The sequence below is a fragment of the Dicentrarchus labrax genome, unplaced genomic scaffold (genome assembly GCF_905237075.1).
Source record: "Dicentrarchus labrax unplaced genomic scaffold, dlabrax2021, whole genome shotgun sequence".
Classification (NCBI taxonomy): Eukaryota; Metazoa; Chordata; class Actinopteri; family Moronidae; genus Dicentrarchus; species Dicentrarchus labrax.
Window position 1 is genome coordinate 8,329,883 of NW_026136702.1, and position 27,798 is coordinate 8,357,680.

General features: G+C 43.2%; 3 protein-coding genes across 5 annotated transcripts in view; 1 reads left to right on the forward strand and 2 right to left on the reverse strand.

The window, feature by feature from the left end:
* Positions 1 to 11,669, forward strand: part of slc35f3b (solute carrier family 35 member F3b) — a 46,800-nt gene extending 35,131 nt beyond the window's left edge. For both annotated transcript variants that reach the window (XM_051378170.1, XM_051378176.1), the window contains 6 exons: positions 134 to 476; positions 5,694 to 5,913; positions 8,062 to 8,187; positions 8,671 to 8,863; positions 9,013 to 9,102; positions 9,341 to 11,669. In XM_051378170.1, the coding sequence (XP_051234130.1) occupies positions 134 to 476; positions 5,694 to 5,913; positions 8,062 to 8,187; positions 8,671 to 8,863; positions 9,013 to 9,102; positions 9,341 to 9,582 (1,214 nt within the window). In that variant the 3' untranslated portion in view covers positions 9,583 to 11,669. The remainder of the gene's footprint in view (positions 1 to 133; positions 477 to 5,693; positions 5,914 to 8,061; positions 8,188 to 8,670; positions 8,864 to 9,012; positions 9,103 to 9,340) is intronic.
* A 177-nt stretch (positions 11,670 to 11,846) lies between these two features.
* Positions 11,847 to 14,989, reverse strand: LOC127351010 (5-hydroxytryptamine receptor 1D). Of its 2 annotated transcripts, none has more exons than XM_051378156.1 (3): positions 14,744 to 14,989; positions 13,625 to 13,785; positions 11,847 to 13,481 (listed from the first exon to the last, which is right to left on the reverse strand). In XM_051378156.1, the coding sequence occupies exons 1-3, from the start codon at positions 14,892 to 14,894 to the stop codon at positions 12,168 to 12,170; spliced, it is 1,626 nt and encodes a 541-aa protein (XP_051234116.1). In that variant the 5' UTR covers positions 14,895 to 14,989; the 3' UTR covers positions 11,847 to 12,167. The 2 variants fall into 2 exon arrangements, with proteins under 2 accessions (XP_051234116.1, XP_051234124.1); XM_051378164.1 differs by having other exon boundaries at positions 13,625 to 13,747; positions 14,744 to 14,831.
* A 154-nt stretch (positions 14,990 to 15,143) lies between these two features.
* Positions 15,144 to 27,709, reverse strand: tarbp1 (TAR (HIV-1) RNA binding protein 1). The gene is made up of 29 exons (XM_051414925.1): positions 26,638 to 27,709; positions 26,449 to 26,546; positions 26,293 to 26,362; positions 25,772 to 25,926; positions 25,638 to 25,690; positions 25,435 to 25,532; positions 25,206 to 25,341; positions 25,024 to 25,120; positions 24,304 to 24,393; positions 24,062 to 24,209; positions 23,711 to 23,977; positions 23,102 to 23,199; positions 22,857 to 23,015; positions 22,530 to 22,759; positions 22,176 to 22,419; positions 21,827 to 22,015; positions 21,514 to 21,713; positions 21,362 to 21,433; positions 21,117 to 21,237; positions 20,357 to 20,467; positions 20,092 to 20,241; positions 19,920 to 20,006; positions 19,628 to 19,833; positions 19,458 to 19,539; positions 19,191 to 19,362; positions 18,914 to 19,099; positions 18,159 to 18,283; positions 17,411 to 17,547; positions 15,144 to 15,781 (listed from the first exon to the last, which is right to left on the reverse strand). Exons 1-29 carry the CDS (start codon positions 27,572 to 27,574, stop codon positions 15,601 to 15,603), a joined length of 4,899 nt encoding a protein of 1,632 aa, XP_051270885.1. The 5' UTR covers positions 27,575 to 27,709; the 3' UTR covers positions 15,144 to 15,600.
* Positions 27,710 to 27,798: the final 89 nt, after the last annotated feature.

Below are 27,798 nucleotides of genomic sequence, written 5' to 3' on the forward strand. Positions count from 1 at the left end.
TATATAATTTAAAAGAGACCAGCATTCCTTTAGTTGGAGCAATAAAAAAAACAATACAAAATTTGATCATAGAACAAATTTGCAATATTAGTGTGTTTAACAGTCAATGTAAAATGTTTGTGTCCATCTATAGGAGAAGACCGCACCAGGGAGAATGTGGTTGGCACCACAGACGCACACTCGGCTGGCGGTACAGCAGGAGCAGAGTCCGGCTCCAACAGACGGAGGCTCCACTGCTGCATCAGAGTAACAACTGTACAGGTGCGCAAGGCCTTGTGGGGGGTCGCCATGGTGATGTGCGTCTGCTCCTCCTGGGCAGGGTCCACCCAGCTGGCTAAGCTGACCTTCAAGCAGTTTGACGCCCCCTTCACCCTCACCTGGTTTGCCACCACCTGGAACTGCCTCTTCTTCCCCCTCTATTACATCGGCCACCTGTGCAAGAGTCCAGAGAGGCAGACACCCAGACAGAGATTCAGGTGAGAGGACTGTCACTGCATCACAGACGAAACAGAAGTTAGAAAGTGCGAGAGGAAGAATATGATGAAAGAGGAAGATAGAATAAATAGCGAAGACAATGTATAAAACAAGGAAAACAAGTGTATAATCTATAAAGTATGAGCAAAACAAAACGGAGAAAACAAGAAAACAACCTTGACCTTGGAACAGCTCTGAAAACCACAGGCTCCTGCATTGGGGTCAACTTAACAGTGTTTTCTTTCTACACTTACCAATGACTTCAACAATCATATAATTTCACCTCATATAAATGACAGCAATTTTCCTATCAGCAGCAGTCTCAGTGAACCAGAATGCAATGCAGTCATTAGAAAGCATTCTGTGGAAAGTTGTTTTCTCAACTGATAACATAGTCTCACTTTTCGTCTTTAAACAGTTAAATTCCTACAGCTGAAACCTTTTTTGAAAAAACTTGTGAGAAATATATGAATCATCATCATCATCGGCGGTCACTCATAGTCGAGTATGACTGTCCTCCTTCTTGGTCCTTGTGGGTCTTCAGATGGGCGTAGAGGCCGATCCTGGACCCGATTATTCTTGTGCAGTGTGGGCAGGTGAAAGTGTTGGTGGGTTTGGGCTGGGCCTGTTTGGTGGATGCTCTCTCCTTTCTGAGTCTGCGTTTGTGTTCTGCAGCGTGGTGGAGCTCTTCATTATATAGTGCAGCATCTCATGGACAAGGTTTCTCCATATCGCCCTATTTTTTGTCATGTCCTCCCAAGTCTTAAGGTCTATGTGGAACTTTTTGATGTTTGTTTTGATGTTGTCCTTATACCTCTTCTTTTGGCCTCCTGGGGCAAGTTTTCCTTCAGCAAGCTGGGAGTAGAGGACTTGTTTTGGAAGGCGAAAGTCAGGCATACAGACAACGTGAAAGGTCTATCTGAGCTGCTGTTGAGCGATGGTGGCAGTGATGGTGGGGATGCCAGCCTCCTCCAGGACGCTGGTGTTGGTGCGTCTATCCTCTCAGAGAGGCATCTCTGGTGATAGGCCTCTAGTGCCTTTGAGTGTCTACTATAATGTGGTCCAGGCCTCTGATCCATACAGTAGAGTGGGTAGCATTATGGCTTTGTAGGCCAGGATTTTGGTCTTTGCCAGAGGGTTGCGGTTCTCAAAAACCCTTTTCCTTAGCCTTGAAAAAGCCCCACTGGCACAGCTGAGGCGGTGGTGTATTTCATCTTCAATGTTGGCTTTTGATGATGCTGCCCAGATATTGGAAGTGATCCACATTTTCCAATTTGATGTTGTCAGTTGAGATGTTTGGGGGCGGGACAGGAGTACTATTTGGTGGTGACTGATAGAGGATATGAGTCTTTTTTAAGTTGATGGCTAGACCAAGCTGTTTGTATGCTTTTGTGAAGACAACCAGAATGCACTGTAGGTCCTCTTCTGAGAGGGCTACGAGGGCGTTGTCGTCCGCATACTGCAGCTGCCACGGGAGTTCCCGCAGTCTGCCTTGTCTCCTTTCTTAAAGATGGAGACAACCAGGGCTTCCTTAACTTTTGCAGGGATTTTCTCTTGTTCCCATATTTTGAGAATCAGGGCATGGATGTGTTTAAGGAGATCTTCCTTTAGGACTTCAGCTGGAATGCCGTCTGGACCAGCGGCCTTGTTGTTCTTCATCTTCCTTATAGCATCCTACACCTCTTCCAGGCTGGGTGGTTCCCCCATGCTCTAACTTATAGGCTGTTGAGGGAGTTTTTCGAGGGCCTCCATCTCAGGAGTGGTGTCCCTGTTCAGAAGATCCTCGTAATGTTCTTTCCACATGTTTGCTATTGCTTCCTTATCTTTCAGCGAAGTGGGGTTAGGCAACGGTAGCTGGGGCCATATATCACTCTTGTGGCATCAAAGAACCCTCTGGTATCTCCAGCAAGCTGCTGGATCTCCAGAGCCTTCTTTGTCCACCACTGGTTCTTCAATATATATAAATATTGATATAAAATATATGAATGCAGTGTTTCCCAACCTAGGAGAAGAAGGGTCACAAGACAAACCCGGGTGGTCATCAGATAACAAACAGAACAAAAGCCACCAGGAGAGAAAACATTCCTTCTACACAAAATGTTGTTTTTTCCAGACTTTTCTTACATATTATAATAGTATGAATTGAAGATCAACATCAGAATAAATCCAATAAAGAAATCAGTTTACCCACAAAACAACATTAAACATCAAAGATATATGATATGTAGCAGTGTACCAGTGTGCCAATATAGTGGCCAATAGTTAATACAATTTCTTATCAAGACCACACCTCATGTTTAATCTGTTTGGCCAGTTGCTTACGATTAGAATAACAGCACTCTCATAATTTGGGCGTATTGATAATCTCGCTGAAGGAGCTAGAGTTGTTTACCTTCTATTTTTGCTGGTTAGTTATGCACAGTCACTCTCTGTTCATATTTGATTTCCAAAAATAGCCCACCACTTAATTTGGAATATCAGGTTTCCTTGCCATCTTTAGTTTAGCTGCTGCAGCAAACAGAAAGAATGCAGTCCTAAATGCGTTAGAAGTGCTTTCACACTTGAAACAGTCCATTAATCCTGGTCTGTAGTCAAAAGTCTTATCTCTGCTACATGCTGTGCTACTTTTGTATAGAGAGACAAAGAGTGGGGTGGTTGGAAAGTGTGGTGTGTAGGTGAGCGGGGGGTGGGGGGTGGGGGGGTTGACTCTGTATTTCTGCTGCACCTCTGTGATGTAATTCTTCCTTTTTGAGGGCTTACACGAGGATCTGGGGCTGCCACTCCTCCGCCCGGTGCTAACGTGCTTCGAATATCAAACACTCTGTTTTCCTTTATGTTCATTCAAATTGCACCTGCTGGTGAATCTCAGATGATGCGGAGAAATAGAGGCAGAGAGTTGACATTTGTAATGGCTGTCCTGTCTCTTTATATAAAGTGGTGGCCAAAGAAGAGGCAAAGACCTGACAGTGGTAATAGCTGGCTTACCTCCTCATAGATATAAGTGGAAAGGATTTACAGTGTAAGAGGGAGATGCTATTTATTATGCTGTATCTGTTCCTCACCTTCCCTACTGTACTGAGATTTACCTGATACCTGTTCATGTTCTGACTTCAATATAAGGAGTCCATGGTTCTCTTTAATGTATTTCGAGAAGGTTTGCCTGTTCTTGGTTATTACGAAACTCTTTTAAAAGTCCCTTGAATTAAATTTAAAATGCAGTAATCAAGGTGAAAGTAAGGATGGTTCCTGAAATGTTTGCATGTTATAGTTTGTACAGCAGCAATACTAAAATGACAATTATTGTTATATATTAGGTAAAAGAAAATATAAAAATATGAACTCAATGTCCACTTATTAGCTTTTTTCTTTAATTCTTTATCTTGCAGGCTTGGAGATTGCTCAAGTAAATTACTGAGTTGCAAACCGTTGAGGAAGACCACCAGATGTGATTAAAAGCTTAGAAAAAAATCTAATAAGTAGGCATTGAGGCTCTGTCTTTGTCAAACTTAATTTTACATCATCATCATCATCATCATCATCATCATCATTTATTGCTGATTTTTATTTGCTCAGTACCAAGGGAACCAAATAAAAAAATAAAATAAAATGTCCAGGCTCTTTGAAATGACCGACTTGCTAATCTTAAATACATTGATTTGAAAAGCATTGCCTTTAAAGTGTAACTGTTGACTTCATGAGCTGCTAGACACTTTAAAATCTTCTTCCATAACACATTTAAACCTTATAAACTTTGTGCAGATTACAGCTCTCACAAGTGCAGAACAGCAAAGGAGAAACAGACAAAACTTGGATTTGAAGGTGGTGTATCCACTGTATTGAAATGATGACAGACTTTAATGTGATTGTCACTGAATTGGTGTTGTGTTTATAAAGTGGGTGTGAGCAGTGTGTTTTTAGTGCAAACTCAGCTCTCTGGAGCTGATTCATAATAACAGTGCTGCTCCTCAGTATCCGGCAGGACAAATGTGCTACCTGCCACTCCTCATTTATTGCTGCTTCATCACTTTCACAGGGCCAGATGCTTTCGGGGTAAACTGTGTAACTCAAGAACACTGTAAACAGTATAGCAGTCAAAATGCCAGTGTCTCAAAAATGCAGTAATGTTATATTTTTGACTCTGGGGAGTTGTGTAGTTGGGAGTAGAATCAGTATTTTCTGGCACCACAGCAGAGTGATGCAACGTCATGTCTTATTGAGTAGTATGTTTCAAAACATAGTAACAGAGGGGACAGGATCACAATTACGTATTTTGATACTGATACATAATGTTGTGAGTTTGGTTCCTCTTTCACACAGTATGATGCATTGACTGGGGCTCAGGCCAATAGCTTTAGATTTTCATCAATGTCGAATATTTGAAACTCTTTTCAAGCCCAGACTTAAGCCAGAATTTAGTGAAGATTAAAAGTGTCTATAATATATGACAAAGCATTCTAAGTGGCCAGGAATAAAGTCCTTGAAGTTGATTAACAAAATGTCAAAATATTTCAGTTTTGCTTCCAAAGTACGTCCAGTAACACTGAGCTGACTATTATTCCTGTGCCACAGATATTCAACATATGCAGAAGCACCAGGGACAGTAATTTATGTATGTCCCTACTGTATTTATAAAATATTGACATGTTGGAGCCTCCATTCCCAGGAACTGAACCTTGAGAGTCTCATAAAGAATAGAGGAGAAAGACAAAAAAAGTCTAATGAAAACACTTTTTTCATTAGACTTCACAAACTTCTGCCTCTTGTCAAAATAAAGACTATAATATCTCAAATATTTTTCAAATTGTTTAATATATTGTCTCAATTTCATTTCTTCTATGATGTGTCTCTGGACCTTAACCAGAAATTGGCAAAGACACCTGAGGGGGAAATAAATAGTTTAGTTTCAGCAATGGAGACAGCTTAACTTAAGCTCAGAAATATTTAAGGCCTCGTGGTAGATCTGATTGTATTCATAAATATTCACATGTTTCTCCATTAGAGTAGAGTTGGTCCCACATGCACTGCAATGCAATGTTCATCTAGATGTAACTGGTAAAATGGGAATCACTTTACACACTCTGTGCTATGTCATGGTCTCCCTGGTATATTTGTTCAGAAAACTGTTCATAAATACTATTAATAATATTTATCAACTCTTAAATTAGTTATACCACATTTTGAAATGTTCTAACACCGTGCTCTGCATTGTGTCTCTGCAGGGAGTGTTGTAGGTTTTTCGGGGATGACGGGCTAACACCCAAGGTGTTTTTCACCAAGGTGGCTCCCTTTGGCCTGCTGTGGATCCTCACCAACTACCTGTACCTGCAGGCCCTCAGGAAGATCAACACAACAGACGTGTCAGCGCTCTTCTGTTGTAACAAGGCCTTCGTCTTCCTGCTGTCTTGGATTGTACTCAGAGACCGCTTCATGGGGGTCAGGGTGAGTACATCTGTCCCATCCTGTAAATCATCTTACTGCCCCTCATGTTTATCTTGTGAGCCCTTGGACGAGTAACGACCTCACGGTTGGGTGCCATTGATAAGGACCAGAATGTTTGCTGTGCTAAATATCTATTTAAAAATCTATTTCTGTTTGCATTATCTCTGATAAGACGATATTGTCTAATAATATTGCCTCATTCTATATGTCATTCTATGTTTAAAAACACAGCGCTGTTGCAAAGGCTCGCTAACAGAGAGATACAAAGATGACCTTCACTTGCCCTTAGGCTTTTTATTATGTCTGTCTTTGCTTTGATGGAGAGAAAGAAGCCCACTGTGTCCTCTAACTGTCCTTAGTGTATCTTATCACCTCTGCATAAGTTAACACATAATGACAAAATAAGTCTGTGTTTGTTCCCAAAGGACTGAAAATAATGTTGAATGTGTTAGCTACGCACACAGCACGGTCGAGTAGTGAGCATGTTACCTTTGTGACAGTGTGATTTCCCACCAGTGATCACCTTGTCATTCAAATGTGCCTCCTGGTGTATGTCTGATATGTGTGCGCTAGAATGTTTGTCACTGATTTTGTCCGCGTGAGGAGAGACAAGCAGAAGAACACGGGGTTCTCCTGCTCTCCTCCCAATGTACATCCTCAGATGCTTTCAGATCAGCAGACGTCCTGCACTCTGCAGAATGGATTTCCCCCTTTTTCTCCTCTCACACACTCACAACCACCACTCCCTCGTGCATGCCCCTGCTCCCCACCCCCATTATCTGCGATGAAAGGCCTCAGTAAAAGAGAAATACTGTAATAATCCTGCTTCTCGCTCTCTCTCCCTCCCTCTCTCTCCCTCCCTCTCTCTCTCTCTCTCTCTCTCTCTCTCTCTCTTTCTCTCTCCCCCCCTCTCTCTCGCTTGGTGGTGGGGATTGCAGTGTCTGCAGCAATGCAGGGGATCTTGGACGGGTTTGTCATGAAAGTGAATGAAGGGAGAGAGAGAGAGACGGAGGATGCTAAATCATCCTTGTTAAACAGGGATGTGGGTTGTTTTGGTGATATTGTGTACATAAAAAGATGGCTGTGCTTTATTGTCTCAGTTTGGTGAGAATGGGCCAGACCACTGGTTAGAAGCTTATGAATTAAATTTGAAGAGCCTTTTGGTTGATGTGCGATTTGTGTTTGGATTTATCAGTTGTAAAGGTAGTAAATCCATATCCCCATACTGCGGTAATAACGCTGTAATCACATAACCTTTCCCCCCTCTGACCATCACATTGTGCTGAAACACCTCAAGAAACTGAAACACCAACACACGCAGGGTCGCTGACCTTCTAAGCAAACAGTCTGTCACGAGAAATGAAAGGTGCATCTGTGACTGACAGGCAGCCTGCAGTGCAGAAAGAACCATTTTGCCAAAGGTGCCCAAGGGCTTTGGCCAAGCAAAAACACACGGCTCATTTATCTTCCTGACACCTCCTTAATGCAGAGCTAATCCACTCAGCTGGACTGCGCCCTGTCCCTATCACTATTCTTCAGCCCAAAGCACTTGCACGCACAGTTATGGCCACATGCAGCAAAGACAAGTGCTGTAAATGCTGTAAATAAAGCTTAGGTGACAGCTTTGGGTTCCTATTCTTGACGGCAAAGTTGCGAGGGTGATGAAACAGATGGTTTGGACCCGTTTTTGAAGCTGTGACAATCACAGATGCATGGAGTGGGAGTGGGTGTGCGGGTTGGTGGAACAAGGGGGGGGGAATGGTGTTTGGTTTGTAAACATACAGTGTAATGAAAATCAATGTCAGACAATCAAGCCAACACTGTAGAAGCTGCCTGTCCTATGTTGGAAGCACTTGCGCTGTGAAACTGAGAACAGATTTTGTTTGTGTATGTGTATGTATACGTGCATGGAAATGTAGATACCAAATGAGCAGTATGCTGACAATAAAATAAAACCCACTTATTAATTATACCATTACAAGCCTTGTCCTGTGAGGCTTGTGATTTCTGCAGTGAATAACTAAGTGGAGGCCATGTGTGCCTGCTGTGTCCCTGCACAGCAGTGTAGGCTTGTGCGTCTTTATCACCACACTGCGAGCGGCTTGTCGTCCATCCGTCACTCCCTGATTCCTTTTTCTCTCTCTACAGATCGTAGCTGCTATCTTGGCCATAGCAGGCATTGTAATGATGACCTACGCTGATGGATTCCACAGCCACTCAGTCATCGGCATTACGTTTGTGGTAGCCTCTGCTTCAATGTCAGCGCTCTACAAGGTATCTGTTTGCATTCGATCACTTGTAAAGAAGAGAGATTTTTACTCCCATAAACCTCCCCTGTCGTGACATCTCAATTTGCAGCAGAAGAACAAATGTAAAAATAGCTAAACATATGTATGAATAGTCTTGTCTTATATAACAAATCCTGGACTAGCTCCCTTCCAATTATGTAACCAGGTGGCAGAAGACAGGAGGAGATTATAAAACGTGAGACTCAGCTGACAAGAAGCGTGTGATATGTGAGTGTTTGGTTGCTGGCCCCAGGCTGTGATGTCCTGATCAAGGAGGTTATGGGATAGATAGCTATATTTTGACGGTGCTCTGGTCTCCTCTGCCCTGCTGTCTGTGCTGCCTAATGTGATAAACAGACAGCCTGTGCCAGAGACATGACAGGTGCTTGGCGAGTGCGCCCTCTGCAATATCCCCTTTCTCCTTAAGGGGGCAGATTTTGTGAATTCCCTCCTCCCTGTTTATCCTCAGGTGCTCTTCAAGATGGTCCTGGGCAGTGCCAAATTTGGAGAGGCTGCACTCTTTCTGAGCATCGTTGGAAGCGCCAACTTTGTTTTCATCAGCTTCGTGCCGGTCATCCTGTATTTTACACACGTGGAGTACATTGGCTCACCTAGTGACATCCCCTGGGCCTACCTCTGTGGGGTTGCAGGCCTGCTTTTTGGTATGGAAAAATGACATATGAAGTAATATTGTGCATTAAACACAACACTGTAATGATTATGTAAGCTATGAGTATCATTTTGCATGTTTTGTGGTTTGACACCCTCATTGTGTAATCTGCTGCTGCTCTGATTTTGCTTCTTTCCACAGCTTTCAACGTCCTGGTGAACTTTGGCATTGCGATAACATACCCAACACTAATATCCCTTGGCATCGTTCTAAGTGTTCCTGTAAATGCCAGTAAGTCTCTTGGCTTCCCTCCCAGACCTAACTTTTTAACTAACTTTTTTTGGGTCGCAATTTAATATTTGATGCCATTGAAATCACCCCAAAACTTTGCACGTATATTTGAAGAATTTAAATTTCAAGTTTAGTTTCTTTCATTCTGTAGAATTTGTGAATTTATGTGACAAATAAACGTAACATTAATTTATTGTACTTCATATGCTCATACTAATGCACCCTCGTAATTTTACAGTGGTGGATCTCTACACTTGTGAAATTCATTTCAACACAGTGCGCCTCATTGCTGTGTTCATCATCTGCCTGGGTTTCCTCATGCTGCTGTTACCAGAAGACTGGGACCAGTGCATCATCCAGCTCAGCACAAAGCTGCGCAAACGCGACGAGCCAGCAGAGGGCAGCGGGGAGGCAGGCGCCACCACAGGGCTCAACTGGAGAGGGAGATCCAGGACCTCCATGTCAACCTTTGCACACTGACTCCATGAAATATCACCATGCAAACACACACAGACACAAAGAGGGAGACACATTAAGACCTACTATTGTTGATTTTGGGACATGTGACCTGCCCTCTCTTTCATGCAGCTTCAGGAGTGAAGAAAGTATTTCAGACTTTCCTCCGATCAGTAACATTTGATGGGGGAGATGCACGAGGCACCGACTGTGTCTCATTCATTTGGCATCCATTCCACTCAGATGTTATTCGAGTTGGTGCACGAACTAATCAGTTTTAATCCTTCTTACCCCAAAAAATGATCAGGTATAACTGATGTATTAATTTTTGCTGTACCTCTTAATCATTCCATTCACTACATCCTTGCACCTGGGAAGACTTGCCAACTTGCCTGATATTTTTCAGCTCTGAGGAAAAAGACAGACACTCTTTCGAGGCAGGCCTAACACCTTGTGGACTTCCTGTCTTTAACATGTACACATGTACACACCTTTAAGATCCAAAGAAGAATGCCTAAAATGCTGAATGCCTGAAAACAATAGGGAACCCCCCCCCCCCCCCTCCCGGGTGTCCCTGAGGTGTACACTCAATGACAAATACCTGCCTTTCATGCACTGTACATAGCTGTGTTTCACACCTTGGATGTCCTGGAGCTGTGGACCCAGTGGGCTCATCTGGTGTGAGGAGATCTGTCTGGACATCTGAGGATCAATCTGAGCTGAACAAGCTTTCACAACAGCCTCACACTGTTCATCCTGAGGGAAGAGGTCAGCTCCTTTTCTTGACGATTGGCCCCCTGTGGTTATGTGCTCTCCTGGAGCTAAACCCACTCTGTCAATGCTGACACCCATTGCTCAGGCCCACAGTTTAATCACGAGAGATCTATCTCTGTTGCTTTCAATGCATGAGATGGTTGCGATTTGTTGTTTGTGTGAGTGCTTTCAGTCCATCCATAAAGAACTTGCCTCACATCTTCTATTGCCTAGCAGCAAACGGTATAGTAAACGTTTTTAATAACTAAGCAATACAGGTAATACAGTACTAAATGTGTCTATCAACTGTTCAAACTAAACTAACTCATTACGTAGCCTACTTTAACAATCAATGCTTCAGGTATCCCAATCTTTGGATGGACTAAAAGCACTAACAGCTTATAATAAGACAAACAGGCTTTATGAAAACTTGGAACTACCCCTTTAATAACTTTCAACATCATCCATAGCTATCACCGAGCCTCCCTCTGAATTCCAATCACACATACCTTTTTAGACTCGTATGCACACAAACTAATCTGCGACAATTATCAATTAAATTAAAAAAAAAACAGACAGTAGACGGAAACTGTCTCACTGCAGCGTGAGGAAAGGTGTGTTGACACATGAGAATGGCTCCCATTTGTCCACCTCCGCTCTTTGTCAAAAAAAAAAAAAGTTCTTACTGCGTCTGTTTTCATGAATCACATTTCTGAGGCAAGTTAACAACCCAACCGAGATGAACCTGAGAGCAAATAAGATGCGCGTCTCGTAAAGCGACTGGTGGAAACTCTGCCTTGCTGTGAATGTATGAACATCACTCGACCACACATGCTCGCTACGTGCTATCTGTTTTTTACAGTGCCATCACAGACTGCTGCAGAGAGACTCTTTAATACTATCCTTCTTGTACTCATCTGAGTTGCATTTTTTGGAGCTAACTCTTGACGCAGCGTACAGGACTTTTTATATTTTTTGCATTTGGTTGCTTACTAACCTTGAGTGGACAGTGAGCGACATCTGCAGGACGAGCATGCACATACTGTATGAGCAGATACAGCTGACAAGTCCACTTCACTGCCTTTTCTTTGTTTTGCAATAGAGTACAATAGCACTGTTTCCCATTGTCATTCTCTATGACAATAAATAATAATATTGTATTCCTCTGGAATTATTGCTAGACATAAATGTAAACCTTTGTAAGGAATGATGATTTTTACACTGAGATGCAACATATGATTATCACATTTGAGGAAGAAATATTTAGAGTGTGATTAAATGAAGGGTTTATTAGATCTATTGTTGGGTGTCTTCAAGTGTAATCACATGTACTATATAAAAGATTTCTTTTCAATACATTTCTTTGTCCAGGTTTGTTTTTTTCCTCAGTGTTGTTGTTCTGTGCTTCACAATAACTGAACACGGAAAATGGCCACAGGCAACATGACAAAAAGGAAAACAATTTGGTGATCTCCGGCTCAGCAAGAGATGAAACAATTAGTCAACTAATCCATCAATATAAAATTAATCTGCAGTTATTTTGATAATCTTTTAATCGTTTTAGTCAAATTTCAAGTAAAAATGTAAACATTTTGTGGTCACACATGTGAGGATTTGCATCTTTTTTTGATCTCATATGACATGGACAACACAATTTATCATTTAAGTCATTTCTATTGTGGAAAAAGGTCTTCTATGATATATGAAGTAAATATATTTGGCAAAACAAATACAATGAATATGCCAACTCTGGCATTGGAATCAACAGATTATTCGATAATCAACATAATTGTTAGTTGTAGTCCTTCTCTGAATACCACAGATGATAACGTTTCTGCAACAGCATCTGCAGAAAGTTAACAAACATCATGCTCTACTCTCACTGTTATCTGACCGTAGAAGAAAGTGGCCTGGCGCTCCTTGGTCAGAGCAGAGAACGGTAGTCTGCTGCCCTCTTGTGGGCGAGAGGGGACATGCAGGCAGTCCACCCTCCTATCCCCAACAGCAGCATCTTGCCACACAGAGGAGGACGGGGAGGTATTTTCATGGTGACACACTTTGCATAGATTCTCTGAATTGTGTTTGAAGTCAGTGCTAACAGTAAAAATGTTACACTTGGCGTCATCACAGGTTGAAGTCTCAGAGCTGGAAGGCGGACCAGGATGAGTGGTGGTCAGAGTGCAGGGGTCGCTGCTCCTGCCATCGTCGCCCCCTGCTCTGACCTCCCCTCCCCTGCCCACCACACTCCCCAGGCGCGCTCTTATTTTTTGCCTCAGTCCCTGTAGAGCGTGCTGGAAACGCTTGCTAAGCAGAGCGTACAGTAGTGGATTGATGTCAGAGTTCAACAACACCAGCCAATATGAAAAGGTAACAGCAGAGGGTGGGACGAGGCTGGATTGGCCTGAGATTGCAGTTTCTGTGGCCTGAACCAGGGCCACACCTATGTAAGGTGTCCAGCAGAGGAAGAAGGCTGAGATAACCAGGAAGAGACGCACCACTCCATGGTGGTTGAGGTGCTGCTGGGAGTTCTGCATGGGTGGCTGGGAGGCACTCTGAGCCAGGAAGGAGACAAAACGTCTGGATGATGAGTTATTCTGCTCTGTGGTTGAATCAGGGAGAGCAGGGCTGATATAACTCCCCTCTTCTCTACTGACCTCAGACACAAACTGTCCACTTACATGATATATCAGTCTCGAGGGGCCATGGAGGCTCTCATAGTGCTGGTGAGATGAATCACCGGGAGTGAAGGCAGAGCTTGAATTCCTGCTGCGCTGGACAGAGTCCTCCAATGTATGAATCCTCCTGGCATGGCTGCGGGCCACCTTGACGATGTTCACGTAGCAGAAGAGGATGACCACTGCCGGTATGAGGTAGGAGAGGGCAGCCATGAACGCTGTGTAGCTGGGACTGCTGGCCCAGTTGACTGCACAGCTGTACATGGGACCAACATAGCTGACTGAGCTCCAGCCCAGCAGGGGAGGGCAACTGGTGGCCAGAGCCTGCAGCCAGATCCACAGGACCACAGCACAGGTCCTCCACAGGGTACAGCGGGCGCTGTAACGCAGGCAGTCAATGATGGAGTGGTAGCGGTCGAGAGCAATAGCAGCTAATGTCAGCACAGAAGCTGTACAGTACACAGAGGAGGTGTAACCCACGTACAGACAGAGGTCCTGTCAGACAGGAGAGACACAGAATGTCATCACATGCACACTTAATTAAAGAAAAATAGGTGTTGTGACATAAGAGGTCAGCTTCAGTTCATCTCAGACACTCATGCTGTGATTGTTTATAGTAGTGGTTAGAGGTGACGTACAGTGCAATCGACCCATCCACGGTTCATGATGGATAAAGCAACAAAGGGCATCACTCCAACGCCCACCAGGAGGTCACTGACGGCCAGGTTCATGATCAGCACTGACGTCACCGAGTGGAAAGTCTTGTTGGCAGCCACAATAACAATGACAAGAATATTACCTACACAGAAATACACACAATGACACAGAGGTCAGACTGACCACAACCTTTCCACCAGGAACCCAGCAATAGAAACAATCCACCTAGCAATAAACCTGTGACTTAGTAATGGTATTCAGAAAATTGTGGACAGTCTGAATTTAAGCTAAATAGTTCTGAATAGAAAAGAAACAAGCATTTAAGATGCTTTGACATGTTGATGTTGTACTATACAGTCAGGCAAATAGGTTTTATTAAATAAATCTAACTGTAAAGACTCAGTTTATCCAAGATACAATGCAGATACTTTTGGATTTATTTGTTATTGAAATCTGATATTTCTGCCACCACCAAAACACAATAGAGGTGAAGTTGTTCGCAAAGCATTGAAAAATAAATTCAACAGCTGTCCCCCATTATTTATTCAGCCTGGTGTTTTTTCTAATAATTAATAAAGGTTAATCGATCTAACTTTTTTAACGAGCCTTCAGTTTGGCAGACACAAATCTTAACAAAGTCGATAATGAAAGGTCATGAGTTTCTGACTCCCAGACCCATCAAGTCTGCAGTCATAAATGTTAGTAAGTTATTAATAAAGTGAAATGGGTCTAACTTTTAAATTTAAAAAAATGTAGTTTCAAATAATGAATAAGCCTTTAATAAAAAAACTATAATAATTAATGACTGCTCTGTTCAGAATTAGTAATTTATTAACAACGATTAAAACCATTCATTTGTGCAACCATAAAGGAATACGTTATTACTACTGTATGTTAATCATATGTGTGTGATATCACTGAGGAGCTCAAACAAGGAAATATAATGAATCATTTACGTGTTTTTAATTAACAGTGTGGTTATAAGCTTCTTATCAAATCATTTCAGAGTGACATTGTGTTTAAATTAGTATAAGATTTTAGGAATTAGCATGTTAGAAATTTTTCTTGATACTTTAAAACATATAAAGGTAATAGTGTACCTGTCACAGCGCCCAAACACATCAGCACCATGAGGATCTCCAGGACCAGCTGGGCCTGCCCGGACAGACCGAGCCCCGCGCCCTCCGTCCGGCTCGCGTTGGCCGGTGCTGCCGCCTGCAGAGACGACCAGGAGCCCCCTAGGTCATCCATGTCCCACTCAAAAAACCCTCACATCATGAGCCACGTACACGCGTGACTGGAGTGGAAAAAGAAATGATGAGATGTACTTCATCTGCTCCCCCTCTGTCTCCAGGTGAACCGACTGCTTTACTCTTTTAAAGGGAGGGAGGAGGACGGATGAACACCAACTGTACCTGACTTAACCCCTTCACTACTTCGTGTGTTGATGTAATGTCAAACCACAATACATAAAAAGAAACACATGCAAGAACTGGATAATAATGTCAAAGTTTTATTTATTCAAGTGTAACAAAAAAAAAGTTTAAAATCCACAAACTGCAATAAAAACATTGGAAACCCAGAAAATGATGCTTATCAATCTGTGTTTATATATTATTATGTACTTGTGTCCTGGGTATGGACATTATAGTCCAGTCCTGGAGCTCTCAGGCAAAAACTAATTGCTCACATAAACAAGACACTTCCACCTCAAAGGGGAACATTTCCATTTATGCTTCTGATATTGCCTCCATTAATAACAGCATGCTCACTGGAATATTGAGATTTAATAACCACAGCCGATCTCTATTCATGACTCTCATTAAGGCACAAGAACAGCACTGATGGTGATAGGACACAGACAGAATATGAAAATCCTTCAAGGTCCAGGCGTTAACTGTATGGAGCATCTTCGTGTATAGTCGCTGTCCATGAGGCCGCGCTGCTGGTTTCTTCTTCAGCTGTGTTTTGAGTTGACTTCAGTTGAGCCAGAGGTGAGATGTTGCCGTGTGTATTCCCAGATCAGCAGGGCAGCGCTCACGTGCACGTTGAGTGACCGGATGACCCCTTGTTGAGGGATCTCCACACACACATCAAGCATTTGGAGCAAATTGGCAGGAATACCTTCTCGTTCATTGCTATAAGAAGGAGGAAAGAGAGAGAAATATACTGTAGAGTGAGCCAAAGTAACTACAATTTAGCATCAAGTATAATTTAATGTCTGGAATACTGTTTTTTTTAAAGGTTTAAGTCATGTAATGAAGCCACTGAGTTGACTAGTGCTAAAATTCAGTATTTGTAAAGGAATAATAGGCTCATTGGCTTTCTTGCTGATATTTAAATGAGAAGCTTGATAACACCGTCATGTAGCCTGCAATAAATGTAGAGCTACAGCCAGCAGCTGGTAAGCTTGGCTTAGCTTAGCAGTAAAACCTTTGTTTTTACACTTCGGTGTTTGTACGGATTAAATAAATAAGATATAACGTGTTAATTAGAGATCCTTAGAGGTGCTGATAGGCGTACTTTGGACAGAGCTAGCCGTTTCCATCTATTTCCAGCCTTTATGCTAAGCTAAGATAACTGGCCGCTGGCTCTAGCTCTACAGTATATACACCACAATCAACTGGATCTTTTTTTAATTTCGGCTTTCATTTGGCTTAATGATGCACCCACATGATTTAATTTGAGAATCCTTAACATGAGCGGCCAAGTTAATCCTTTATTTTCTAAAGTCCTTAGAATTATGAGAAATAAGCTTTTTACACAGATGACTCGTGAGTTAAAGCCCAAGAGTAATTCAAACTGTAATCAACTGAGTATATACTGAGATCCAGCAATATGAGCCATGCAAAGCAAACATAAAGAGATAATGAGTTTGGCATTCAGTGAGTCCACAGAGGGCGCCTCACAGTAAGAAAGTGGGATTTGATCAGCTACACTTCCATCCTGAGTGCAACTGGGTGAGATAATAGCGACCTGATGAGCGATTTGAGCCAGGCCGTGCTGTGCTGGGGAGAGTACAGCTGTGAAAGCACTCAAGATTCAGCTCTCACTCTCTCACACCCACACCCACACACACACCCACACCCACACACACACACACACACACCCACACACACACACACACACACACACACACACACACACACACACACACAGAGAGGGTGTTAAAGTTAACAGCGTTGCTCAGACCTCTGTGACTGAACAGGGTAAAACAAAACAGGACACCTACACAGACGTGATAAATATTAATCTCCCTCTCTGCCAGGTCGGCTGCACAACTGCAGTGCGCATTCAGCGAGGAAAGTGATTCATACAACTACTGACGCACAAAAAGCATATAATGACTAGCTACTAATGGTTTAATAAAATTATTTTTGTGTCACAGCTCACAGGAGCCACAGGGCCACATCATGACTAAAACTACACTAGACAGTGCTTATGTTTTTCCTGCTGTTGTCATCACACTGTGCATATTGGCTTGTGTAATTTATTTCCTGTGGGCGCCTCCTCAGGGAGAGCCAATTACAACCCAGCATGCCCCGACAGGTAATGTTACACCATGGAGAGGAGAGGCGCAGGCCCCATAGGGAAACACACTAAACCGGTAAAATAACATTAAACAGCCTCGTCAGCTCACACCTTTTTCTATGTGAGTCACGAGGGAAAACAGAAGTTATCACATTGATGGAAAAAAGGGACTTGGAGCCTTTTTTGGGTTTTGATTTAACCTGACTGTAAATACAATGCATTTGATGCTGTCATACCCCAGAAGGAGAAGGCTCTTCTCAGGGAACTTGTAGTCCTTGAGGCTCTGACTGTTGGCCGTTTGCTCCACTCCAACAATGCAGTAGCCTTCACTCTTCTTTAGCTGCAGGAAGTCAGTGAGCTCCATTGGCTTCACCTGATGGACAGTTTATAATCTTAGAGATGATGTAAATGTACTTTTCATTTCAAACAATCATTAAAACATACATTCAAAAGGGTGGACAGTAAGAACCTCTTCACACAGGAGAATATTATGGTATGCCGTAATGCTTCCTATGTGGAAATCTGCTACATGCTGTCACATTGTAATATAATCAAAAGCAGAAATGTTTTTTCTGCTCCATATAGTGTGATACCAGGTATCAGCAGGTTTGAAAGAGCAAAAATGATATTCTTCCAACTTTCCTGTAATTTTTTCCTTAAAGTTTAAAGATTTAGATTCATCTTTGAACCTTGGGTTTTGGTTAAAAGGTGGAGGGAAAAACATGGAGTGAAACAATGCTATCGTGCTGACCTTTATTTCACGAAAATGCAACTTGAATTTTTTTTTATTAGTTGATTCTCCTATCATTGTTAATGTTTGACAAAAAAATGTGTGGGATGATGGAGCTTCCAAAGTGGGGCACGCCAGAAAAAGTTTGAGAATCACTGCTTTAGAAAAAGTGAATTCAGTTAGTTACTAAAAAACATGACTTTGCCCATTGGGAAAAGCTCCTGATCACTGGAGTGAAATCAGGTTTTTCTTACCTCTAACAGAGGAAGCCACAGCTCAGACGAGACACTCAAGGACTGAAAGTGTTTGTCACTGACATGGCGGAGGCTGTCCAGAACCAGAGCGCTGGCACCAAAGATCTCACAGGTCCTGCACAGACCTAGAACAACAACAACAAACAAATGAGCACAAAGTAACATCGGTCTAAGTGCGATCTTTGAATTGCAACTTAAAGCTGTGTGGTTTAAGAAGATGCTCCATGACATCTTCAAAAGGAGCAGCTTTTTATCTGTGGCTGTCATGACTCAGCATAAAATGGCTGCCAGTCTATAATCATGACCACAGACAGATATAAAAAGCTACACCAGTAATGGCAATTGAGAGGGTGATTTCAAGTAAAACATTTACAGAATGGCTAATGTTCTTGCTTGCATCCAGTTTCAATATTGGTTTTGAAAATGGGTATTTTCCTCTATAAACAAATTCTGATTGATTCTGCCCCTTATCATCTGAGACAAAAGCGTCGGAGTACACTTACATAGAACATAAAATAAGAGTGTCTATGGTGAAACCTGGGCATTCCCTGTCTAAACTCTGATAAGAGGGCTCAAGTGATTGGTTTTAGTGGCAGCTGTGTTTGACCTCGTTCCCTAGATCATCATTGTGAAAACAAACAAAAGCCTGTAATGTTCATACATCATGGAGATCTCCACATTTTATTTTAATTATTTCCTGATTAAGAAGTACACTAAAAATTTGAAGTAATGTAACTTTTTCTGCTGCTCCTGACCTCCTAAATTGGTGGGCTTGTCAATAAGCGAGGCTACCACCAGCAGGGCGCCGTGCAGCTTGCCCAGTCGAGCAGCCCTCTGTTGTGGAACAAGCTGAAGTTCAGGCTCCTGCTCCTGGATCCCCAACCTCCAGGGAGTGATTTTCTTCTGCACTTCGGCCCAGCGGTCCTCCTTATTCTGCTCACCTGGAAGATACGACACCGTGACCACTCAATAGGAGATGAGGTAAAGTAGGTCAAGTAGTACCCCCACTGCTTCTGAGAGGTGCTACTGTACCTTTGTCTTGCTGGATCCAGTCTCCAGGCTGGAGCTGGCTCAGGTCAGGAGCAGTATTTCTCAGTGGAAAAGACAGACTGTCAGAGAAATATGACAGTTTCTCAAACTTCCAGGGTGGAATCCACTCATCATCAGCCAACTCTGACAGACTGGGAAAAGTATAGAATATAGTCTAGGAAAGCAAAAGAAAGAAAGAAAACAAATATGAGTACACTTTTACTGTATTTTAGCAGGCTTTATCTGTTGATCAGAAACTTCCTAGCACACCTCAGCACTGTAATCCCTGATAGGATGAAAGGCACCAAAGAAGAAGTGCTCCTGAATCCTCATCCAGTTCTTGTTGGCATTTCTAAATGGTGAGACAGCAAATACAAAGTCAAATACATACATTAGCATACTACAAAAAAATACAATTGTTGTAGCTGTTCTGCTCTCACCCGGTGCTCTGCATGGCCTCAGCCTGGTTCAGACAGGCCTTGATCACAGTTGACAGCCCTCCCAAACCATCTGCCCCTTCCTTTGCCCGGGCTTCTGCCAAGCTCCACACCCTCTTCAGGGCCAGTAAGGCATACAGGCGCACGCTGAAGTTATGGTTGAAGCACCACTGCAGGATGATGTCCAGCGCTTTACGCAACTGCACAGCCTTAAACACACAGGAGGAGAGAGATACTGAGAGGCGATGCAAGAGGAATGGCGTTTGAGTGGAGAAAAAACATCAAAGGGCTTTACCTCATCCGTGAGATTAGGAATGATGACATTAAAATGTACCAAGACTGACAGGAAGGTGCAGCTGCTTGTCTTGGTCTTCTCATGATCCTGTTCAGAAAACGCAGAATAAACTATATTCACTCTTAACGCAGTATTTTCCAGTAGACTAGTAGTGTCCAGAGTGGGAGCTCACCATGTTGAAGCAGGCCCAAAAGCTGTCCATGTGTTGCGGATAGTGGATGAGGATCAGAATCATCATCCACTCGAGCAGGTATTTGACTGAGGCCTGGTTACTGCAGAATCCAGCTTCAAACACACGGTTCACAAAAGTGGTGACAAACTCCTACACGCACACACGCACACACACGCACACGCACACACACGCACACACACACACAGTTATTTTCTGAGTGGTTATTTCCTGTGTGTGATTGTAAGTGTGAGTGTAATTGCCTTACCTCTCTGAGTTTGGGCAGCAACAGCAGCAGTGTTTGCCATACTCTGTTTTTGACACGATGTTGCAGGGAGTTGCTATAGTAACGCACTTTTGACTTTGATATATCATTATCCTGGAGAGATTGGGTGGGGGGGTTGGAAGGAGATAATGCAAAATAGAGTCAAGTGTTGTTAAATTAGCTGTAACTGATACTCAACTTATTATCTAAATGAAAAGACTCCCTATACATAAGGCAAAACAAGTATTTGTTGCTACACATAAACAAAGTGCAAATGAAATATTGTGTGCAAACCCAGCTCATCTTCACCTCTGCTATTTTAAGCTTGGGATCAGAACATTAGAGGAGGTATTAAGATGTTATTTAGGTTGCTATAGGAAATTTCATGATCAGCATATCTGTACTATTCTCAGAGAAAAAAAATAAAAAAAATTGAGACACAAATCTTTAACACTGATTTTAGGGCTTGGGCAATACCTACGTTTTCTTTTTGAATGACTTTCAGTGGACCTGTGTTCCGATAATATGAACATTTCGGGATTTTGTTTTACACAATTATCTCCAAATGAATGATGTAAAGCAAACTAAAAACATTTTATTTTGTATTTTGAGTTTTTGTTGTTTGAGAGTTGTGTGTGGAGCTGAATATAAATTGCATTATTCTATGTGTGATTTTGCATGTCATATCATTTCTCTATACTGGAAAAGATCATCTTGTGACACTAATTTCAATTCACACACCCCAAATGGATATGCAGCCTACCTTTTTCAACAAATCCATAACTATTTCCTCTATCAGTCTTTCATGCTGCGGATTAGAAGAATCCAGGCGGCTGAGGAAACCCAGTACACATGTGCGGGGCAACTGATCATCCCTGTCATCACTGTAAAATAAAAGCAGTAGTTAAACTGTGAAAACATCTGCACAGCAAGAGAGACCTCTAGTGGCAATATTTTAAATCACAGCCATGATGGATGCAAATTGCAACAAAGAGAACTGCAGTTCACCTTGTAACTGCCACATTGGCAGAACACTCTTCACCGAGTTGCTCCACATATGTTTGGACATCCTGGATAAGCCTTTGAAATAACAAGATACATCAGTTAAAAGAGCCCTGAGAAACAACTGAATAAATCTGAGAAATGCTGCTGAGAGTTACCGTTGATCTCTCCTGAACACTGGTCCATAGACGCAAGCCTCAGTGAGGATGTTGATGTGGCTGAAAACACTAGAGAACACAGTGCATGGCGTGTCGCCGCTGCCTTGGTCTGTAGGCAGCCACGTCTGACAGCAATGTTGAAGCAGCACACCGAAAACTCCGCTCTTTGACTGCGACAGCTCCATCAGCTCAGTGGAAATCTAAAAACAATTGCATAACACCACCACATATATACATGTATACATTATCAAAAATGTATGTTGAAAGTGCAAATCACCTACCTTTCTAAGTCAACCAGCCTGATTTTAATCACCTGTTTCAAGGTGGCAACAAGTGTCGGAGCCTGAGTATCTGTCAGCTCGAGTAGTTTATGGTGGAAGGCCATGGAGACGAAACCTTTTAGGGCCAGCCAGAAGTCATGGGCATTAGTGCTCAGCCCCTGCACCAGCTCCCAGCTCAGAGTCACAGCCTCCACACAGAGGGCCTCCTCAGAAAATAGTAACTGTGATCACAATACCAAAACAAGTTATTATCAGACACATTAGATTTTGAAAAAAAAAAAAATAAATAAAATCTTAATATTATAACTGCAAGGAACTCTATGTCATATATAAACACCTCATTTGATTGACTAAATCTGACCTAAATTGACTGAGACTCACTTGAGGCAGCACGGTCTCCATAAAGGTGAGCACAGGCAACACCAGGTCACTGGGCAGCAGAGCCAGGGCCTCCACGCTGCAGCTCAGAGCCGCCTTGAGAGTCTCAGACACTCTGGAAATCTCTACAGACTCTACAATCCCAACAGCCTTAATCAGGAAGCTCAGACAAATCCACTGGTCCCGCATGAAATTGGCAGCAATGCGTCCCCAGTCCTGCAGCAGAGGACCCTGCACCCCCACATCTCTAAAGGAGAAAAATGACCGTTACCTTATTGGGCCAGGCTTTTATTCTGAATATTCTTTTTATGTGTCCTAAATCAATGCCGATTTTAAGGCTTACTGACTTTCACTGACCTTGAACCATCCCCTGTCTGTGGTCTTTGCAGGCGTTTATTGAAGTTTCCCAGAGAAGACAGATTTTGGGAGGAGGATGCCGCTGGATTGTAGAAGTAGTCATTTAGTGATTTCAGAACAGAAATGGTGTCTGATCGCATGTCAATTACTTCCTGCTCCACAAGACCACATACCGTAGCCAAGGATGCCATGGCAACTGCTCTAGCCACCTGGTTTGCCACAGAGTGAATCTGGCAAAGGAAGAAAACAGTGTTGAATAATCAAGCAACCAAACTGATACATAAAACTCTTGCCTGATGACTGGGGCTCGAATATTTTGCTTTGTACCTGCTGGTTTGGTTCTTGCAGGACCTTGAGGCTGTACTTGATGAGTTTAGGGAAATAAGTCTGCTGAGTTTTATTGTGGTGCTGTGGTGCAGAACTGTAAATGACCGCCAGCTGCCTCAGGACACACAGATACAGCTCTGCCCGCTCCACATCGAACAGCTGTTAAGAAAACAGCACATTCACACATCAGAGATAGCCACCAGGGGTATATATGCTAACTTCAGTGATGGTGACTGGCTGTTTACCTCCTGCAGCTCCGCAAACAGCCGCCTCAGGATGAACTCCTGGATTGGATCGATGAGTTTGAAAAAGAGCTTCTTCATGGCGACCATCACGCTATCCACTGTGAAAAGCAGAATGAGAGGAGGTGTCACACACTCCTGAGCTGTTAATATACAGTATGTCAGGGAGTCCTATAAGCACAGTACTACAAGAAGACATAAGGAAAAATTAAGTTTTTCTAAAGGCAGAGATCTGGTCTAAATACAAAATTATAAAGGAATAATTTGATGATCAGAATTACTTGAAGCTAGCGAGTGTTGAAACAAAAAGAAAGGATTAATATTGGAGTGCACTCCATAAGCAGTTCTCAATCTGAGATGCAAGAAAAAGTGACATCAAGAAAAGAGTAAGAATCCTTTGATGCCTAAAATGTTGTTTTGTAAAATGTCAGAAAACACATAGATACCTTTCAATGGGAGGGAAATATATCATTTGCACCTTGTAAGATAGCATTACCATTAACTACATTTTTATGAGGGTAATATTTACAAGGAATGTACATATCCAACTACTGTACCTACTGCACATGCACTTAACAGCTGTAACAATGAATCAGTGTTATCCTTACTAACCTTGCTCCTTTCCAGCATGCTGACAGCTTGGTGTTCCTCCAAGCTGGAACAGTCGGAGCACGAGCTGCAGGCTCTTGTCACTCTTACGCAGAGGCAAGTAGATATTGGTGCTGACTCGACTCAGGGTGTCCAGCAGCGGAGACAGTATTGACTCCAGAGTGTTACTGATCTCTGCCCCGAGTTGATTCCTCTCCATGTCCACACACAGCAGAATGGCCCTGGCCAACTTATCAGCCTCCCTCAGGTCAGGTAACCTCTCAGTGTGACCTGAGGAGCAGGGAGACTACCTTACACCAACTCCATCAAGTGTAATCTACGGATTTATCTATCGCTGTCTCACTTCAGACTTACCTGTGCTAGGTGGGACTCGGAGATAAGCGTGTATCTCGCTTTGAACATAGCTTCTTACAATTTCTTTCTTTGTGGCGGCATCAGTACAATCTCCATCCAGAATCCTGGGCTTGAAACTGCCTTCATTTTCCAATAGCCAGGCACACACCTGCAGCAATGTCAAAAATATGTAGGGTAGCAATTAGGCAAACATACAACTTCCCTCAACAGTCATTTTATCACATGTCTTTAATACAGCGTACCTGATTCCAGATCTGCGTCCCTCTACACAGTGACTCGTCTGAACGAAAATCCATCAGGAAACTAAAAACATCATCTAAGGTCACTGCGCTCTGAAACAAGATATCTTAATTATACAACTCATTGACTTTAAAGCACGTATGAAAGCACTGGGGTTGGACAAAATAATAAAGACAGGCCTATGTGAGTTTAGTGTTTGTGTGTTGTTGAGACTGTCGGATGTAGTTTACCTACAGATCTATTTTTGATGCTGTAGTTCTCAGTGTCATTGATCAAATATCCCACTCTTTTCCTGCACTTTTCCCTTTGGCACATTAAAATGTTTTTCTATATTTGCACTAGTATTCTCAACTATTTTACCGTTTGTACTTTTCCAACTGAAATATATTACATTTATAAGGAAAAACTGAGAAAAGCAGCAAACTCTTACTTTTATTTGATAGTGTGAAACGATTTTATTTTTATATTTCGACTTGATAATGACTACAATGATCAAAATTGTTCTTAATATTTTTTCTGTTAATCAACTACTAAATTAATTGTTTAAGAATTAATCAATACTGTACAACTGCATCAGTAGTTCTGTAGTCATAACCTGACCCTCACCACCATTGGCTGAAAGTAAGGTAACAGCATATTCACTTAAAACGCTACAGATCGGCCATATTATCTTTTATAGTATTGCAGTTATTTTAGCACTATGGACAATATTTGTGTCTTACCACGTCTGTGAGAGAGAGGGCGCTATTCAGCAGGAAGCACTGAGCAGCACCTCTCAGCAGGACCTGATGAGTGACCATGGTGCAGCGCAGAACCTCTCTGTGAACACCACAGATTAAAATGAGCTCCATTATCAGGCATAATCAGCTATGATGACACAGTCTGCCGAACTGTAAACAGGTACCTGACAGCTGTGAGCCCATCGAGCCCCAGCAGTGGACTTGGGGGGAGTCTGGATAGAGCCTGGGAGAGGAAGAGGAGGGGAACTGCACACCAGTGTTTTGAGCACAGCTGCTGGATCATGTGGAGCAACATACAGCCTACAAAGCAAATATAATAGTAATGGACAGGCATTTTATCCATGAGAAATGACTCAGAGCTTTGTTAACATGTATTCTCTGTGGCCTCTGTACCTCTATGCTCTGGCGGTAGGCTGCTGAAGAAGGTGGCCACAAAGACTTGGAGTTTAGCCCCAAGCTCAGGACAATCGCCTACTTTCTCCTCAAGTGACCTACATGTGGACAGAAGGTGTGTTAATGAGGACCGGTGCAAAAACACTTAATAACGCTGTAATTCCTGTAGTATTTTATGTAGTTGCTTGGTTTGAAACGCCCACCTCTGGAAGAGCGAAGTTTCAGAGAGAACATCCATAAAAGGGCCAACGATGAACTGAAGAGCAAAGCGAGGCATTAGTAACACACTCACAGTAAGCACTAAGTCACATTGAGTAAATTGGGTCTGAGCCTGTACCTGAGAAAAGGCCAAAGCAAAGTCTGGCTGCTGCAGGACCTGCAGCTCGAGAAGATGACACACTCCCTCTCTCATTAAGGATTTATTCTCACTGTGGAACATCCGCTGGTACACACACAGCAGCCAGGATGGGTGGAAGAGGCTCTGACCTGAAGCTGCAACACAGACAGAGAACTGATAACAGGCTATACCTAATTTGGCAAAGTTTGCAACTGAAACTTTGGATGAGTCTGCCATTGTCTGCAATAAAACAAGCAAAAGTGTATTGATGAAATAGTGAATTTTGATGAAAGTTTATATGTTCAGTTTCGCCCTTTTGATTCATGGAAGGCTAATGGGATGGACTTATCCAACTGTCTTCAACAGCCACATCACTACCAATCTACACCAAAACAAAACCAGAAATGTCTAAAATAAAAAACTTATTTTCTGAAAACAGGTGGAGAAGAATTGAATCATTGCAAACATTCATGAAAAAATATATAAAAGCAACTCCTCATGTTGGCCAAATCTAGTGTTACCTTGACTATCATTCACTGTTGTTTGGATCAATGTGTCTATTCTGTTCAGAACTGGCCGGACGACATGAACCTGCAGAGGAAATAGAGACAACCAACATTACAAATCTGTTTATTGTGATGCACACATCCGAACAACAGCCATGTGGGATTCTCTACCTGGTTTTCCTCCAGGGTCTCCATCACCAGCACATAATCCTCCCAGAACTCCCTCAGCAACCTGCTCCTGCTAGAGGCCCATCTGAACAAGATCTCATCTGCAAACAAGTTCGAGAACAGTACGAAACAGACCATGTAACAGCAGTGAACCTTAAGTCGGTGCAGTGTCAGCATCTGAACATCTTTTACCTTCCCCTGATGGAGAGAGAGGACAGTCCACCCCCTCCTCCTCTGACAGGGCCACGCACTTTTTCAACAGGTACAACGCCCTCTTACGTGACACGCTGTCCCTGTGCGTCAGTCCATCCTGAACCATCCTCCAGAACTGGACCGACAGACAAGGCTCACAGGAGGAGGAGGAGGAGGAGGAGGAGGAGGAGGAGGAGAGGCTGTGAGGCTTCAGCAGGTGGTCTGACAGGGCGGTCAAACACAGCAGTGCCCGCTCTGTAGCCACAGGTGTGCGGTCAGTGGAGTGCCAGCTGCACAGATCATCCAGGATCAACCCGAGGCTGCTTCCTGACCTCGCCCCGCTGCAGCAGTTCAGGAGGGTTAGGAGAAGCCTGACTGTGATTCTGGAGACCAGTGCATCGGGGAGTGTTTTGATGCAGGACAAGGCAGATGACAGGGTGGTTAGTGTGAGCTGCTCATCCGCTGACAGAGAAGGTATGAGAGCAGCCATGACTTCGCTGGCAACCTCCACACTGAGTCGTCCCGGGCCGGGCGCCTCCTCCTCCGACAGCTGGAGGGACGGCAGGACGGACAGAGCTACCCGCCCCGGTACAGCCTCGTCACACAGCGGGACACAGACACTCACAAGTCGGCAGGCAGCAGCGGTACTCTCCCTGCACCGCATGCCTTCACCGGCTTCGGCTGATATTGTGGAAAGGAGAGGAAGACACTGGGTCCAAATCACCGACTCGATTTTATCTTTAATAGATGCTTTTTTCGCTTCTGAGAAAGTCGTGTTTGAGTCGGCCATAAGCGGTCCGAGTCCTTCAATGAAAGCTGTCAGCGCCTCCACCCGCTCCGTCCCCGGCCACGAGTCAGTCGGCCAGGACAGAGACTCAAACAACAGGCCATAGTCAGGAGAGCTGGACAAGACCGCGTTAATTAAAACGGAATACATTGTAGACAGCTGTTATACTGCCGGGAACAAACGAGCTAAAGACAACCAGCAACCGGCGTTTCCCACTGCTGCCATGAGCAACACGTTTTTACCAACAGAATGTAAACTTCCGCAAACGTAATCCCCCCCCACCCCCAACTCTCGCGAGAGGTGTGAGTAGGATCTCATGCTTTGCACAAATTGAAAAAAAAACAAAAAAACAATATACCCATTAAGAGGATATC

What these genes read in the sequence shown, in the direction of transcription:
- LOC127351010 (XM_051378156.1), bottom strand. Translation starts at nt 14,894, where the DNA reads ATGGATGACCTAGGGGGCTCCTGGTCGTCTCTGCAGGCGGCAGCACCG. An exon ending in GTGTTTGGGCGCTGTGACAG is followed by an intron (nt 13,786 to 14,743) that starts GTACACTATTAC and finishes ATTTCTGTGTAG; the next exon opens with GTAATATTCTTGTCATTGTT. An exon ending in GTGGATGGGTCGATTGCACT is followed by an intron (nt 13,482 to 13,624) that starts GTACGTCACCTC and finishes CCTGTCTGACAG; the next exon opens with GACCTCTGTCTGTACGTGGG.
- tarbp1 (XM_051414925.1), bottom strand. Translation starts at nt 27,574, where the DNA reads ATGTATTCCGTTTTAATTAACGCGGTCTTGTCCAGCTCTCCTGACTAT. An exon ending in GAAACTTCGCTCTTCCAGAG is followed by an intron (nt 25,533 to 25,637) that starts GTGGGCGTTTCA and finishes GTCCACATGTAG; the next exon opens with GTCACTTGAGGAGAAAGTAG. An exon ending in GCCAATGTGGCAGTTACAAG is followed by an intron (nt 21,238 to 21,361) that starts GTGAACTGCAGT and finishes TTTATTTTACAG; the next exon opens with TGATGACAGGGATGATCAGT.